Below are 17,866 nucleotides of genomic sequence, written 5' to 3'. Positions count from 1 at the left end.
TTGAACTCTACCTGTTGAGGTGTTATTTATATATGTATATAATGTTTAATGAAAATTACAGCAGGTTTGATATTTTGCAAATTTGAACCAGCATATTACTAAGGTATAAGTACAAACAAACGAGAAATTGGGTCGAAAGCAAGATAAGATATCATGAAATTATTTAAAAAACACAATGAATTCAATAAGATATAGAGGTTGAAATTGTATAAATTGCAAACCCTGTGGGATGGATTTTGATAAACATATGTATAACCTCTACGTCGCTTGATTGGAGTCGCATTTTTTTTGTAGCCCTTTTATTAAATAAATAATAAAAATATTGTTGATTCATTTATTGACTATGCAAAGGGGAACTTAGTGTTTGAGAGTAAAAACTTGACAAAACTGACGATACCTTTCGAAAGGATGTACAGTACAAACATATAAGCATAAGAGTCCTTGTCCTTATCTCAACGGAATTTAAAAAAAAAAAATATTTTGTGAGTTGATAAATAATTTTGTGTTTTTTTCGTTGCTTTACATTTTAAAAGACTTTCTTTAAAACGTTAGTTTTTTTGGTATTAAAAGGTGATTCTTTATTTTCTTGTAGGCTGGAAATCTTGTTAAATACACCGGCACACAAAATAAAAAAAAGTTTCATGTACCAGGAGCCAGACTAATCTTTCTATATGTTTTTGGGCACGCTGAATTCGAATTTCAGCCGAAATTCCGAAATTTGGCCCTGTCACCCTCCAGTTTTGATTAAAATGCAAAAAACTGAATAAATGAAGTTTTTTTTGACTTTTTTCGGGTATTTTTTTACATTTTTCTCAAAACTGAAGGGTAACCGGGCAAAACGGTCTGGAAATTCGGATTAGCGGGTCCAAAAACATATAGAAAGATAGGTCTGGTTCCTGGTACATACAATTTTTTTTTTGTGTGCCGAGGATGACAGCGACCCTCGTCGAACCACCCTCCAGCTTGCCTTAAAATTTAACAGCAGATATCTTAAATGTTCAAAAATAGAATGCCTGATATCAGGAAACTATTAAAAAAATAAAATGCACGACTGTATCAAAGTATCTATATCTTAGATAACTATTGGAAATTAAAGATTTTCGTTAAATTTTGAAAAAAAAAAATAAAAGTAAACAAAATCCATTTCAATTTTTTTTTTTCAAAACTTTTTAGATTTTTTTTTACATTTTACACTTCTAAATGACAAGAAATATCTGTCTGCAAATTTTAAATAAAATTGGCTTAGCCTTTGATGAAATATACGACATTATCTAAAAAATACATCAATTTGGCAGAAAACGGCAACGCCATACCGTTCTAGGAAATTTTTGTGAAAAACTAAAAACGCAGTTTTGTTAGACTCATTAAGACTATAACGAATACCAAATTTAATCGAAGTCGTTAGAGTCGTTTTCGAGAAAATTGCAATAACTCATTAACGATACACGGGAAGAGCCGACATTAGCGATTAAAAAAAAAGAAATTGTCATATTTCCACTATCCGTATTTTTTGAGAAAAAATAAAAACGCAGTTATATTAGATATACGTAAAGCATTACTTGTGTCAAATTTAATCAAAATCGTTAGAGCCGTTTTCGAGAAAATTGCAATACCTCGAAAAGTTTGTATGGGAGGTATACGTTCTAGGCGAGATATTAAAAAACAAAAAAAAAACCAACCTTGGAAATTACGAAATAATCATCTGTACCAAATTTCAAGAAAATTCGTCCACCTGTTTAGGCTGCAGCTTCTTGTACACCTTTTTTTTGACGACGCACAGACCGACGGACGTCATGACGAAACCCACTTTTTCAGACTTCTCCATTATCGTAATGTTAGTTTTGATTAAAACCTCGAATTATTTTTTTGACACGAAACCAATACTTGCCCTATAGAGCAAGTAATTAGTAAATCCAACGAGTTTGAAAAAAAAACAGAAGCAGTTGATCAGTATTTCACGGCAAGTCTCATTCAATTAGAAATAAATTATTAATTGTGGAAACACAAGAAATACATATGTATGTACATTAGGGTGGGTCAAAAAATCGAAATTCTTTTTTTTTTTGATTTTGTACTCCGAAAAATCGATTGCTAGACACCTCTAGAATATACACACCAAATATCAGCTCTTCATATTAATAGGAAGGTCCTCCGCTTTGCAATTTTCCATTTTTACATCAAGCTTCTACTAAAAAAAAATCATTTTTTATTAATTGACTTTTTAGCAAATTTCTTTACATATTCTTGTAGGAAATTGAACGCTCTAAAAATAAGACCTTATAAACTTTTTTTCGTTTATCTAACCTTTTAATAGATATTTGAGGTCCAAAAATCGAGAAAATTTTTAAAAATTCGTTTTTTGTTCTTAATTTTGTAACAAATTGAAAAATTACAATAATCAAACGCGCAAGACATATTCTTGTAGGAAATAGATTGTTCCACAAAAAAGGTCTTATTAACTTTTTTAATTAATCTAACGATATAAAGGTATTCGAGGTCAAAGTTACAAAAAACTACAAAAAACATTTTTTACTTTTAAATATTTTCCAATTTACTGAAAATTAATATTTTTAAATTTGAAAGATATATTCTTGTAGGGGCTTAAACGTTCTACAAATAATTCCTTCGCATCATAAGAAAACTATTGAAATCAGTGGGCATTGGTTTGGATACGAATATCTTCTAAACAGTTAAAGCAATAACTCTTTTAATTTTTATCATAGGTAGGGTACATTGTTTTTGCAAATTTTATTTTTTTTTTTTAAATCCCGAATCCATTGTCCTTAAATAACACATGGAAACCTTATTTTCTGAAAAATCACCAAAGCTTCATGTTTCAATTTCATTTAAGAGCCAATTTTTCAATCTTCTAATAAACAGTCAGTTAACTGTTCGACGAATAAAGTTATTAGGCTCATAAACAATCCGATAAAAACATTGAATTTTTCAATCAAGAATAATTTATTCTACAGAATAACAAAAAAAAATTGTCAAATTCAAAAATATTTAAAATTAAACGTCATTTTTATTCATGATTGTTTTTGTTTTCTTGTTTTCCACTGTATTTTTTTTCAAAATTCTTTCAAAACAGCTTTGACAACTGACACAATATTTTTATTGAGATTATTCCCTAGAATAATTTTATTCGTCTCTGAAAGAAGCAGATATATTTATTCTTAGGAATAAGCTATATCTGCCTGTTGAAAAATTGTTTTTTTCTCTATCCTTAGGAATAAGTACTAACTGACTGTTTAACTGACTATTGAAAAATTGGCCCTTAAAAAAATATAAAATATTTCAATCACTTGAAATGAAAATCCCACCGCTCAAACTTAAAATGCAAACTTACAACTTTTAGTTTTTCCTCTGATTTACCCTGCGTTTTTGTTTGCAAATAAGTCAGGACCTCAGTTAACGAAATGTTTTATTTGAAAGGACAAAAGGCTAAGTCGTGGAAGTTGTTTCAAACTGTAATTCAAAATGTAACCAAATAAGGATATCGTTATTTCATTTTAATGAATTCCGAAAAAATAATACTATATAATATTGCGATACCAATCAAGAGACGTGGGGTGTATATAGATACCTAATATTGATAGATTTCCATATTTCGCCAAATTATTTTTAATAAATCAGTTTTCTAACACGGGTAAGGTTGGGGGTATCTTCTGTGGTTAAAGGATGAAAATAATAGTTATTTCCTTCTTACCGAAAATCTCAATGCGAAGGCACTTTATTCGAATTTTGATTCTCATTCCTGGAGATTTTATTTCTTCACAAAATTGTTTTTCTTTAAAATAAAACAATACATAAAAAACCAACAAAAAAGAAATCTTTACACGCACTTTTCCACCTTCTATCACCTATCGATATGGCTCATCCGTCATGAGCAACTGTAAGGTACATTGTGTCCGTCACTTGCTGCGTGCAAATTTCCTCGAAAACACTCATCTAATTCACTTTCATTCATGCCATGCACCAACACTGTAAGTTTAATCAACTAACATAATAGGGGATGATTTTATTATACATCAAAATAAATAAAAGTCGAAAAACAAAAACCGCTTAGAACTATTCCAAACGGGATTTAACGGTACACTGTCGTCGGAAGAATTTGCAGACAACAAAATATTCTATATTATATTCCACAAGCACAAGCTCAATCCGAAGCCGCTGCCGTAGTTGCATGTTGTTGTGTTCCAAGCTCCAACAACTGGACACAAAAATATGTATATAAACTCGACGCGACCCAAACCAACAACGATAAGAACTTATTTTGCATAAATGTACAATTGTGCACCCTCTCACTTGCAAGTTGCAACTTATCAACATCATCCCCCCATTTTTTTTTTTGTTGTGTTTATCGTAATTTTTCTGAAGGAAACCGTTGCACTGCCACAAGGTCAACACTTAATTCTGGTAGCGCCACAATGCGATTATGATATTGAATATTGTAAGCAACCGAACGCATCCGTAGGAGACTTGCACGTTTTTGGCATCACTTCCGTCCCCCTTCTTCTTCTTCCGTTAGTTGTCGTTGTCGTTGTCACTCGTTGCATTGGATGTTTATGTTGTTTTTGTCGTCCTCGTCATTGTTGCAAAGAAGTATAGTGAGGCTGTGGGTGGGTGCAAAGGGTTGAATTCACCCTTGTATCTATGTGATGATGATTTAGTTGTTCCAGTTTCTGTGAGACACAGGATGAGGTAATTTGGATGAATATGCTGAGTTGCATGAAAGACGAAGGACGGGCGGATTCTTAAGAGTAATTAGCCTAGATCTTTTGCACAAAACAAAAGTATCGGGCGGACTTTCACTGAAATTCACATTTTGAATCATCAGAAGCGAATTAAGGGGCGGATTAGGGTCAGGCTATAGTAGATCTACTTCTATACCAACGACTTTGTGTGGTGTGTAAGCACGTTCACGACCTAATTGTATTGCTGTGTTGGGGAAATGGGCGCATTCGAGACTTATCAACTTCATGAATGGTAGGCAATACATTGCGTGACACTTGATTAAGGTCTAGAATAAAACTATTCAAACGACTTTGAGTAAACTTGTAAACCCAAACATTTATTTGAAACTATATGTGCTTATATAGAATTTTATTTAAAGAAAAACAATCAAGTAAGTCGGAGTGTATAAGCGTTTGTCTGGTATTTGTTACGTTTTTATTGAAATAGGGCTACATATCGGTGGTATGTTTTGGTTTAGTTTATTTTTTTTTTTATGGGTGGATTAATATGCTACCCCAACATAATGCTTAATCGTATAGTGAGGAATGAACTGGGCTGGGTGCAAAAAATATGGCAAAGTAAGAAAGTGTGACTGAGGGAATGGTGAATTGAATTAAGCTTGTTGCTTCATATAGAGAAAACTGAATTGTTCTAATGGGTAATTGTAATATAACCCATTGGTGTATTCTTTTTTATTATTAATTTAAATTAGGTTAAGTAAGTACTTAATAAACCATTGGAAGCAAATGTAATTAAAATTGAGAAACATTTTTAAACTATTAGACCAGTCCCAATATTAAAAAAAAAATTATTAGCATTATATGGGTGGTGTAGAAATTTAGGATAAATGGTATATGAAAGAGGAAAAATAAATTGCACTCAACCAAATTAGGGAAAGTTGGTGGGTGGGCGGAAAAGTGAATTGGGTGTAAAAAATCATGTTTTTTTAAAGATTTCTGTGCAGAGTAGACCTCCAACAGTAAAACTTTAATTTCAAAAGTTGTAGATAATAAAAAGGTCAACAACTTCTACTTCAAACATTTTTTTCTAAGTTCAAAAGTAGTGCGAAAAATTCAAAAATACGATTTTTACGTTTTTATTTTTTATCTTTTACAAAAATAGTTGGTTTTCCTTTCCTTTTTATGTTTTTTTTTTTTTTTTAGAAAAATATTAATGTTTGGATTTTTGACGAATTTAATTTAAAAAATACCTTATTTTTCAATCAAAAAAGTTACCGAAAAAATTTTAGATATTTGAAAAAGTTTAGGGTGCCGTGTTTTAGACTAAAACCTTTTATAGAGACGAAAAACTACACTTAAAATAAAAAAAAATTACATTGTACATACATATGTATATCTACCTGATACAGTTGATAAATCAACAAAGTTAAAAAAAATGGTCTGAATTGATATCTTTCTTTAGCAAAACATCACAAAAATAGTCATGCCGAAGTAATTCACTCCCCGATAAACTACTCGTTCTGCAACCGAATCAAATTTCAATCTGTATTTTCGTAAAAGATAAAAATAAAAAACAAAAAAAAATTATTTTTGCATTTCTCTCACTATTTTTGATTATATTAACTTTTTTTTCGATAGGAGATTCTACTTTTCGCAGAAATCTTAACAAACCATGATTTTTGACACCCATTCCACTTTTTCGTCCGCCTGTCCAATATATTTTTTATTTACTATTATATACTATTTATCTTAAATTTTCCCACCATCAACTTTTGCCCTCTGAAAACAGGAAACTGTTCTATATGGCGCACAGTGGGGCAGAATGCTTTAAAATGTGGTATTAAATCAACCGTAAGAGCTAGGAACCTGAAATTTTGTATATACGCTTCTGAGACCCTTACTAGGCCATATCTAATGCTATAATTGCCACGCCCACTAAAACGCCCACTTATTTGGGATCTAATAAAAATGTTAGTATTTTTCAGATTGAAAGGTTATTTTAAGGCTCAAGATACTTAATAATATATTAATTTCTTATCTGACATAACTTTTATCCATGCTTTTATCCAACTTTACCCTTATTGTAAAGAAAATCTGATTTAAAAAAAAAATCTTTTTTTTTTTAATTTTAAGTTTTTATTTTCATCGACTTTTTTAAATTTAATTAAAAAAACTAAAACAAAATTATAAAATAAGTTTATTCATCACTTTCGTCATCAGATACGTTAGTTTCAACAAAAATGTTTGCTTCGGGAAAACTTGGAGGTTTCAATAGCGCAGGTGCTTCTGGGGGATAAGACTGCAATTTTTTTGGACGAGCACGTTTCTTTGCAGATTCTTCTGCCTTTTTAAAAACAATTGAGGTATTGAGCCAATTTTCGTTTGTTGCATTAAATCTTTGTTCGATTCTAGAAGCTTTGACCCACCGCGTTTTGAACTCGGATTTAAAATGCGAAAAAGTCTATTGAATTCATTAACTTGGCTAATTTCGGTACTTTTTGTCATATTCAGAAGATATTTGTTTAAAAAATCCATCTGATCCTCAATCATAACACTCTCACATCTTTTCATAATTTCTACAAGTTGCCTTCTTGTAAAAAAAAATTGAATTTGAAGAGATTCCTAAAGCAACGAAAAAAATTAAAAAAAAAAGTTAAAGTTCAAAAGTTACGAAAATTCACATATCACAAAAAGGGTGCAAAACGAGCACGTTTTTTTGACGGAATCACAAAATAAACATCACAAACATTTTCAAATCACATAAAACACAACTCGATCCCACTCGGAACACATTTAAAAATCAATGGATTTCACAGAACCTCTAAAATAACCCTTTTAAAAAACTGATCACGGAACTTCACTAAAATTTTACATATAAATTAACATATAACAAAAAAAAATTGTTTAAATAACTCTTACATACCCGAAGTTGAAGGCTGCATACTTAAATTTTTAATGAATCAACAAAAAAAAAATGAAAAACTGTTCTCAAAGATCACGATGAAAAATCGACAATTTCAATTCTGGCTCAGCTGACTACTAATTAAGCTTAAACAAAACTGTGTTGTGAAAAAACGGGAAGGACTAAAAAAAAATTAAAATAATTTTTTTAAAGGATGGATATTACTCTATTAGAAAATATTAAAAAATTAAGTTTATTTGCAATTTGGTTTTATTAATTATTGCCAGCTTTTGGGTCGATTTGCCCCATTGTGTGGCGGGGCGATTAAAGAATAATTCATAAAAGTATAGAATTTGGAATAGCAGTTCCAAGTAGACATGACATAACGATGACAAAGCATGCAGGACAAATGGGTCCTGATAAAGCTTGTGCTTTCGAACTGGTTAAAATTGGTTAAATATTGGGCGGCACTACTGAAAATTTAAAAAAAAACCTGAATACAAAATAGAAAAAAGTCACACGGATCTCAAAAATGCAAAGCAAGTGTGATTACACTGGCCAACTATTTGCAACTTGTCACTTACCGGACCTTGTCAAGGACATTTTCAGAGAATTTCCAGCAAATAGTCATATCGTTGGTGACAAAAATGGTAAATCTTATTGCAGGGCAAATCTTTCTGCAAAACAGTATTGATATGGTCTTGGTTCTTGTTTCATTAAAGCACAATACATTTTCTAGAAATAGATTAACCCAGGAAAATCCAAAAATGCTGCATTTTATCAATATATTAGTCAAACAGCAAATCAAATTTTTCGGGAAAAATGTTTTCAAGAATTTTGTCCGAGTCCAAATTTGCTGTACTTTACTGAAGGAAATATCCCAATTTTAAAATTTTGTTCATATTTTTAACCTCCATTTCTTCATAGTGTCATGCCTTTTTGTGGAAAGTTTAATTTGTTTTAATTTTGTGGAACATGTTTTTTTGTTATTGGCTTAGATTTTGATAATATTAACAATATAATCTACAACCTAAAGCTCACGGTTTTGGGACTTCTGGTATGCTATACTCCATGCCTCTAGCATTTGTTTTATTATGTTTAGCCTTAGATGTCTCTACTATAAGATTAATTACAAATCTTACAGGTTTCATCAGTTCCCCATAGTAAACAAAATGTGCACTGAAATATTCAAAAGTCCCAAAATGGTCAGCTTACGCGTTATGTTTTTTTGTATCAATTAACTATTAAATTTGAATTTTCGATTATGAGTTTCTATGAATTACATCAATTATTTTAATTTCTTTCTTGTTCAAGTAAGAGTCTGTTTTTTAGTTTTGGTCCAACTATGATTCCAAAAAGCGTTCCAACTTTAAAAATTTTTAAAAGTTCTAAGCTTTCAATGACCGAGTCTTATTTAGGTTTGTGGTATTATTGTAGGTATTCCTTATTGTCAAAGTTGTTACGTTTAAATTGTAAATTTGATTCTTTATTGAGCATTTTATGGCATAAGTTTAAATTGATATACTCATAGCTATCGAAAAAGGCAAAGCTAGATTTTTAGCTTCTTATAGGTTTGCTCGTTTGTTTACAAAATAGAAACTTAATACGTGAGACCTACATGTATTTGATATTTTGGTTACTTTTATGTGCTTAACGAATCATTTTAACAAATAATGTTTGTGTATCAGTCGATAATTAATTAGTCTTTGGTTTTGAAACCCTAACAATCGACCAAATCGAATATTTGTGAATTTTTTTGTACTTTGTACGAATTTGCATTGGTATACTTTTTGTGATTACAAAAAACATTCATTGCCTTTCTTGCACCTGATAGTAAAAAAGAATTATTTACAAAAAGTTAAAATTCTAAGTGACTGAAAGTTGAAGATACAGCATATAGATACGTATTATAAATTAAAAAAAAAAAAATATTAACATGACTCCTTTTGAAACTATCTGACTATAATATAATTTGACCGTCCTTGAAATTGAAAACAAACACCCTGCAGTCTGCACCTAAAGTCATAACAACTCATCGAAATGTGATATTTACTTCTTGGAACAAATAACTAGATGGACTGCAGCTTATTCATTCATACCAAGAAGTAATATCGTATAGGTACCTAAATAAATCCATGTGATTTGTATCTTTTCTAAAGGTTCGGCATTGAACGTGATTTGAAAATTTAATTCATCAGCATAATAAAATTCTCTCCATTCGTTCTTTCTTGTTTATGTTTTTTTTTTTGTTTTTTTTTTTTTTAGAATTGTTTTCAAAATTGCATTCTAGGTTTATGGATTGACCAATCCTCAAAGGCTTGGTTGGTTGATTTTTCTGAACTTACACTAGGTCATATGCTAATTTGTTTTTATTTCATTTTGTTTTAATTTTTGCAAATGATACCAACAAAAAATTAAATTTACACTCAAACAATAGAACATAACACTACTTTGACACAGATAGGTGAAAATATATGTTTATGGCTCAAAGCACTCAGTAGCTAAGAATAATGAAATTTGAGTTGGTACCAGTGCTATTTCTGCCTACATGAGAAATTTGCAAAGGTTGGAGAATACATCTGGAGGAACAAATATTAAAAATACACTACTAGAAAAAATTAAGGGATCAAAAAAAAATTCCAAATTTTTGGGCAAATTTCAACAGGCCGTAACTTCGAAAGAAATGGTCGTACAAGAAATCGATAAAGAAGGAAATTGTAGCTCCAAGTATCTAGTTTTTGGATTAGAACTTTAAAAAATTTTAACCTCCGCGGTTTTTGAGTAATCGTAGAAAAACCAGCAACAAAAAAATTTTCAAATTTTTTTTAGTTTTTTTTTTTGGTCTACGGGCAACAAAACAAAATTCCAAAAAAAAAAATTTTTTTTAAATAAAATTTTTTTGAATTTTTTTCTCTTGAAAAGTTTAGGAGAAAAAAAATTTTATTTTTTTAAATTTTTTTTTTTTTTTTTGAATTTTGTTTTGTTTTAAATTTAAGCTTTTTCTGGAGCAAAAATGTGGAAAAAGCTAGGAAAAACAATTTTTTTTTCTCATTACAAAATGAGAAAAGAAAATTGAGCTCAGAGCAAAAAACGTGATCCTTTAATTTTTTTCAAAAATTCGATCGAGTAAACAAAAAAACGGCTGGCTGGATTAATTTTTTTTTTTAGGGTTTTTGTGGACATATTGAACTGTAAAATGCACACTTAACATTAGCGGTTTCCTCAATACTTTCGATCTAGCGCTCGATTTTCCAAAAAACCACCAAAAGCCCTTTTTTTGTTGCATTTTCAAATTCATGTGAAAATAAGAAAAAAATTTTTTTGTTGGAAAAGCAATGGCTAGCCGTTAAGGAGAATTCATTCAAGTTCTTAAAACCCACCTTTAACTTTCTGTGCGATCATTGGTTGCTGAGATATCGATAATCAAACACAAAGGATTTTTTTCCATTTGAAGACCGATATCTCGGCGAGAAGTGGACGTATTGAGGTGTTCAAAAAACCAAATTAAAGCTAAATGAACAAAGTATCCGATCCTTATAGTGGTTAAGCACGCCCGTAGACCAAAAAAAAAACTAAAAAAATTTTGAAAATTTTTTGTTGCTGGTTTTTCTACGATTACTCAAAAACCGCGGAGGTTAAAAATTTTTAAAGTTCTAATCCAAAAACTAGATACTTGGAGCTACAATTTCCTTCGTTATCGATTTCTTGTACGACCATTTCTTTCGAAGTTACGGCCTGTTGAAATTTTCCCAAAAATTTGGAATTTTTTTTTGATCCCTTAATTTTTTCTAGTAGTGTACTTGTATATTAAAAAATAATAAATATTTCAAACAAATTGAAAAAATTTCCTAAATTATTCAGGTGTCGCCGTAGTGATAGATGAGTTAATTATTATGATGACTATTTCACAATAATACTAACTTGGTGCTTGAGAACCCTCTGGAGGGGATCGAACGTACCAATCCAAAAGTTACTCTTTCCCATTAGACCCGAAATTTATTATGACTTCAGATTCGAGTTCAGCTCACCGAGTTCAGCTCGAGTTCAGCTCACAGAAAAGTATATTTTTGTCCGTTGTAAACTAGTGTTATCAATTTTTTTGATATCGTGGTGTGTTTGATATTTTTTGATTGCAACCTATTTGTTTACATATTTTTTACCACGATCGTATAAAAAACATGACTTAAAAAATAAACACAGATAGATTCACTTTTCAAGGGTACCCGTAATATGATACAAATTGCGTTGTTTGAATTCGGAAATTAACCTGAGTTGTATTGTCTAGAAGGTTTTTAAACTTGCAGTTTAAAGAAACGAAATACTGATAGAACTTTATGTAATTTTTTATTAAAAACGATACCAAGACAATATTTAATTAGCACTTCTACGTAACTTAAATGGGGGCAATCATTTGTGAATAAAAATCTTATTGTTTACAGAAAAAAAAGCCAATTAATTTTAAGATTCTTATATGTTGAGATTGATATTTTTGTCAATATTCTTTTGTAATTAAATAAATGAATGCAGTTAGTCACACCGTATGGAATAGTATTTAAGATAAAATTATTTTTACTTGCTATATTGGTTTAGTACTACCCTATTATAAGGGCAAGTTTAGGTTCAGAAAAAATAAATCGAAGTTGAAATATCAATCACACATAAAATTACGATGATAGAGAATGTAAAAACTTTGGTCCCGCAATTCTGTGTGTATGTGTGTGCCTGTCTGTCTGTCTGTCCTTATCTGGAGCTGCTTACTTACTTTCTTAGAACCAAAATAAACGGTATACTAAGGTTGTTTTTCTCAAAAACGGCTCTTATGATTTTGATTAAAAAATACATGCTATTTGGCAAATTAATTCGTACCTGCCCTAGACTCGTTTTCTTGATATATCACTTTCTCGTTAACAACTCGACCGAATTCAATGGAAAAATTTTTTTAAACTAAGAAAAATTTTCCAAAAAATCATTTTTGGATTTAAAAAAAATCAATTTTTTGAAAACGGAGCAATGAATTTTATTGAAAATTTGTTTTACATACATATACATATGTTCGGATAATATGTCCGTTTTTAGGGGCATTCGAATTTTTTTGCACTAAAAATTTTTCTAAGATTTTGAGGTAAAAAATATCAAAGAGATTTATTGGTAACCTGATACCAAATATTATGTTATTTTTTGAGTCTTTTTTAATTAAAAAAAAAAACTTTTATTAATTTCTATACCTAAAGCTTGACAACTTTTCAACTTAAATCAACTTTTCAAATAAGCGCAAGTACGTGCGACCCAGTCGTGCATTTTATTTATTTGTAAAATTTCAAAAAAAGACAATTTCAGTTCATGTACTGAAAAATACAAATACCTTCTTGCAATTCTTGGAATTTAAAACGGGATAAAAAAAATCATTCGATTTGATTCAAAGCTTTGTAGAAATTAGCAGTTTATCTTTAATCAATTCGATCAACAAATGGTTGTCGCGTGGTTTGTTTTAATTTGCAAAGCATTAAGGTGGGTTTTACAAGTTGTACAGTAAATTTTTTTAATTACTAGATGTATCTGCCTACAAGCCTATAAATATTTTAAATATAATGTCAATTCATTGTTTATTATGAAGTAATACTTTCAATTTAAAAATAAGTTTTCATTGTAAATGAGAAGTTATTAAAAATAACTCATGTTAATTACTGGTATTCAAAGAAAAAACTATGTTTTCTTATCGAAATAATACGAGCACATAAAAGTTTATATTATAACTAATAACAATACAAACAAACGAAAAACAATTAATGTTGGCCTAATTTTCATAGACTAATCTTGGTCATAAAAATTGAAGAACGTCAACAAAATTGTAATAAATCATTGTAATCTAAAACACAAACGTGCCAGTTATTTTGAAAGTGGTCCAAAATGAACTACAATTATTACGTTATAAGATGTAGCAATAATTTTTTCAATATAATTCAGTAAAGAAGTGCCGTTATATGAATTGTTATCTTACTAAAATATTATGACGGTGAAAAGTACTTCAACCTCAAACGAGAATATTTTGGTTAAAAACTTTTCGAATCTCAAAATATTATAAACAGAATAGGAAATATTTTGTCGTTAAATAAATTGTTGGTTGGTGTTAATTTGCAAAATCAATTTCAATTTACCGATTCAATTTGTAAATATGTACTTATCTTTGCTTTCACCCTTAATTAAGTGTGAATTTTTCTAAAATACTTTATTGATAAATAAAATATTATCAAGTTTTCTAAATTTTAATTATTCGTCATAATTATTGTCTCATGAAAGTAACCTAAGTTGTATATTTATAGTTTTCATAAGAATATAGCGCAATTATATTTAAAAAGTTGTCACTTTCATTTAGTAAATATTGTCAAGTTGTTTCAAGTCTTCCCACGGATTGTCAACAATCATGTTTCAAACTAAACTGCAATTATAAGTAAATACAGTAAAAACATATACACCTACAGACCTACTATTGAAAAAAATGCACTCAAATGCAAGAATAATAGTTGGTGCGTGCGTATCTACACTCCACATCACTTGTTTAAGGTTGCATTCCTCTTTAATCTCGATTTAGATTCTTTATTTATTCTATAATTTCTTGTTCGTAAAAAAAAAACATAAAAAAATTCCAACAAGAATGGATTTAATTTTAGTATAAAAAAAAAAAAAATACAAAAAAATGGATTTAATTTTTGTACCACAAACAACGGTAGCTACCTACCTGTCGTAGATAGGTAGTAGTTCAGTAAATGAAGAGCCAAATGCAGAGGGTATACAAAAGTTGTGACGTCAGATAAGTTTGGATGCAGAATTGAATTAATGAAAAACGCCATTTTGAAAAACGCGTACGTCTCAATAGCTCCATGTACTTTCTTAAGCAAGGCATATTATATTAATAATATATTATATAAGGCTCTAATGATTTTGATTGAATTTTTGGTGTGTAATGCTACCAAAAAGACCCAATATTTTTGGTTTTTTTTTTTTTGAAAAATTAATTATTTTTTTTTTTTTTAATTGGCAAACCAATTTTTTTGTTTTTGAAAAATGTTAGAGTTGTTTAAAAAAAAAAATAATTTTTTATAAATAATAATGTTCTACGATTTTTAAATATTTATTTCTAAAAATTCCTTTTCGTACAAGAAATAAGATGACATACTTTGTTTTGCAACATAATCATTTAAAACGGTGGTTCATTAATTGAAAAAAATAGACAGATTTTATATATTTTTCACATTTATTGGTGAAATTTTTTTATTAAATTAAATTATGATTTTCCCTAATTTTTTTTTCATAGAAAGCTTTAAGATAAGAGCTACTTTTACCATAAGAGCAAGTACGGCCGTCATTATTCGTCAAATGCAGTTAACAAAGGCGATTGATTTTGATATTTTTTAGGTAAAATTAAATGTTGCGTTTTATCTTAAATGAAATCAAAAAAAAAATCTGGAGAAAAACAGCTATTGATCTGTGAAGTATTATTTTCTAAAATTCTTTTAGTTCCTGCGAAAGTGCTTCTCAACTTTCTTTGCAATGTACAAATTTCAAATGGGCTTGACTCATTATTGTTTTTCTTTTTTTGAAATGACACCAATTGTTTTTAATTGGCAGTTAAAGTTGAAAGTTCGGCTTTTTTTGAAAACAATCAAATTTGTGTAAAAACTGTGAAATTCAGAAAAAATATTTTTCCTGCATAAACTAACGGGGTTTTATTTTTGGATTTTAGGAATGCGCCTAAAAATAAATATTAGATAGTTTTTTTGCTAAAATTTTTGCATTTATCTACAAAAATAAATTATTTAAACTTATCTTTTTACTCCTTAAATTTCGAAATAACTAAGTAAATATTGAAAATATTGAATTAAAAAAAAAATACGTATTTTATTAAAGCCAAAGGCAAGTCGATTGACATTATTAATTTTAAAATTTGCAATGTTGGGTTACAAGGGGTTAATGTTTTTTTTGAGGTAAAACAAAATAAAAATGTTAATGGTGATACGAATATCAAAGGAAAGTTAAAGATTGTTTGCTTACTACAAGCTACAAAAAAATCTAAAAAAAATGAGGATAACGAGTAATTTTATTTAATTAATAATAATAAAATAAAATAAATTTATTAACATATTAAATTATAACGTTCAAGCAATATTATATTATTTATGTTTTAATCATCATATTTAAGAAAATATCAAAATTTTCAAACAAAAATGTTTTGTCAAAAAAGAAAAAAATAATTTAATATTTGTACATATTATGAACTCCTCTTTTGTAAGGCTGTTCATAAAAAGGACAGTAAATTTTGACATCATAGAACAATTTTTATATCGGTTTTATTTAATCAGGTGCTAAGAAATATCTCCGAATCATGTATTGAATTTTTAAATTATAACATTTAGTTCGGGATACGTTGAAAAATGCACGAAACGAATATGCAATATTTAAGGTGAACCAAAAATCAAGAATTTCACGTAGCAAAACAATAAAAAATTTATTGTTCAAAAAGGGTAAAATCGTGCACTTTATTAGCACAGAAAACTAAAATACCTACGACTTCTAGAGATGAGAGCGATAAGAAGTTAATAATGTTAAACTACTGGAAAAGTATAACAAATTAAAAGTTGTTGTACTAAATTTGACCTTAATGAAGTGAAACGCAGTGTGTATCGATTAATAAATATAAATTTAATATTCATTGTCACCCCTAGACCAAACGACAACCCTCGTCATTGTGTGGACATTGTAAAAAAAAAAAACCCGAAACAAACAACTCAACAACGCATGGCGCGGTAGCGGCCGGTAGAAGGTGCAATCAATATATAGAAACGACCCCCAGCTGAGTGGGTGTATCAATGCATTATTATTCTACTGTTTCTTTTATCAAGAGGCAGAAAATAGAAGAAGTAGCAAATAACCAAAATAAAAACAAAATTTGAAAAAAAAGATACAAAAATGACAGTTGCGGCGGCTGCATGCACAAGTTTTTGTTGTACACGCATCGTTCCAAGGAGGAAACGCATCTCGACGCAGGCGCACTTCCATCCTTCTGTCATGTCTTTTCCTTCACTTTTACTTTCAATCGAAACTATGTCTGTTTACAGGAAATTCCAATTGAAATGACATAAGCCAGCCAGGGCAAAATATGATATCTCCCCCCCTTTCCCTGCAACCGGCCTTCTAGCCTTCACCACCGATGTATTTTTGTCACACAACAAGGAAAAAAGAAACATTTTCTCACAATTTTCAACACATTTTCACCCTCCTTCACCACCAACTTACTCGTAATTGATGTTACAAAATTTTATCCAAAATCAGCGAAATATGGAAACTATCAGATTCTTTGTCTAGTTTATCAAGGGATCGGAAATAAAATTACCTTGGATTCTAAGGGAAGTTTTTTAAAGTTGGAATTCTCAGGAAAACTGAATCTTCTGATGCTCCATGCACTTTTTGAATTTCAAACAAAAAAATAATTGATCAAATTGTTAAGTAACTACAATTGAAAACACTTGCTGAAAACCTCTCCACCTACTAAAAAAAACCGAACGGATGGACAAACACGCAAAACAACCAGACAATCCGACGACGATACTTTGCTCAGTTTGAGCAGCAAACAACAACGAACGCGTTCTCAAACCAACTAAAAAAGCAAACGCGCTCCCACCAAGAAACACTCGACGGTCTTCACAGTTTTGGTTCAGTTTGGAGGTTAATTTTCTTCTTTGGCATTTTGTTCTTCTGTTCTTTCTAAAGTTCTTTATTATTTCTTTTTTGTTCTTTAAAGCATAAATTATTAATTCTTTTACATCATCTTCTTTAAGTTTGTTTTTGTTTTGTTTGCTTTTGAGAGTATTCGTTGAGTGTGTGAGACTTTTGTTTCAGAAGCGGGAAATGCAATAAATGCATACCTCCCCCTTTTTTTAGGTTCGAAATGTGATTTGGTGTAGTTGATTAATTGTGGTCCATTTGAATCTTTAAAAAGCTTTTGTCTGTGAAGCTTTTGGAGAAAGTTTAAAACAAGCTTATGAGCTTAAGAATGCAAGTTTGAATTTAGGTTTTTAAAAGCATGGAGCTTGCAAGAACAGATATGTCATGAGGCAATCACTTTTAGCCATAGAATCTTATAATTTCCGGATCCGGTTGACAAATTTAAATTTTTTTAATTACACAGAAAAAAATATGACCCGCTAAAAACTAACAGATTGCCATATTGTTTTACCGTCCATACATTTCATAAGGAAATCTTATTAAAATC

At 29.7% G+C, this 17,866-nt stretch overlaps 1 protein-coding gene across 3 annotated transcripts in view; it reads right to left on the bottom strand.

Annotated features, from left to right (window-relative positions):
- LOC129918179 (beta-glucuronidase) overlaps positions 1–17,267 on the bottom strand; it is a 37,812-nt gene extending 20,545 nt beyond the window's left edge. For 2 of the 3 annotated variants that reach the window (XM_055998557.1, XM_055998555.1), the window contains exon 1: positions 16,988–17,267. Coding sequence is in view for 1 of the 3 variants with exons in the window: in XM_055998554.1 (XP_055854529.1) it covers positions 3,710–3,755 (46 nt within the window). In the remaining 2 variants the exon portion in view is untranslated. Of the gene's footprint in view, positions 1–3,709; positions 3,787–16,987 lie in introns of those variants that run through there. The other variant, XM_055998554.1, reaches the window with a different exon arrangement.
- Between the last annotated feature and the right edge of the window lie 599 nt (positions 17,268–17,866).

Source organism: Episyrphus balteatus, chromosome 4 (genome assembly GCF_945859705.1).
Source record: "Episyrphus balteatus chromosome 4, idEpiBalt1.1, whole genome shotgun sequence".
Lineage (NCBI taxonomy): Eukaryota > Metazoa > Arthropoda > Insecta > Diptera > Syrphidae > Episyrphus > Episyrphus balteatus.
This window is presented reverse-complemented; position numbering and strand designations above follow the sequence as displayed.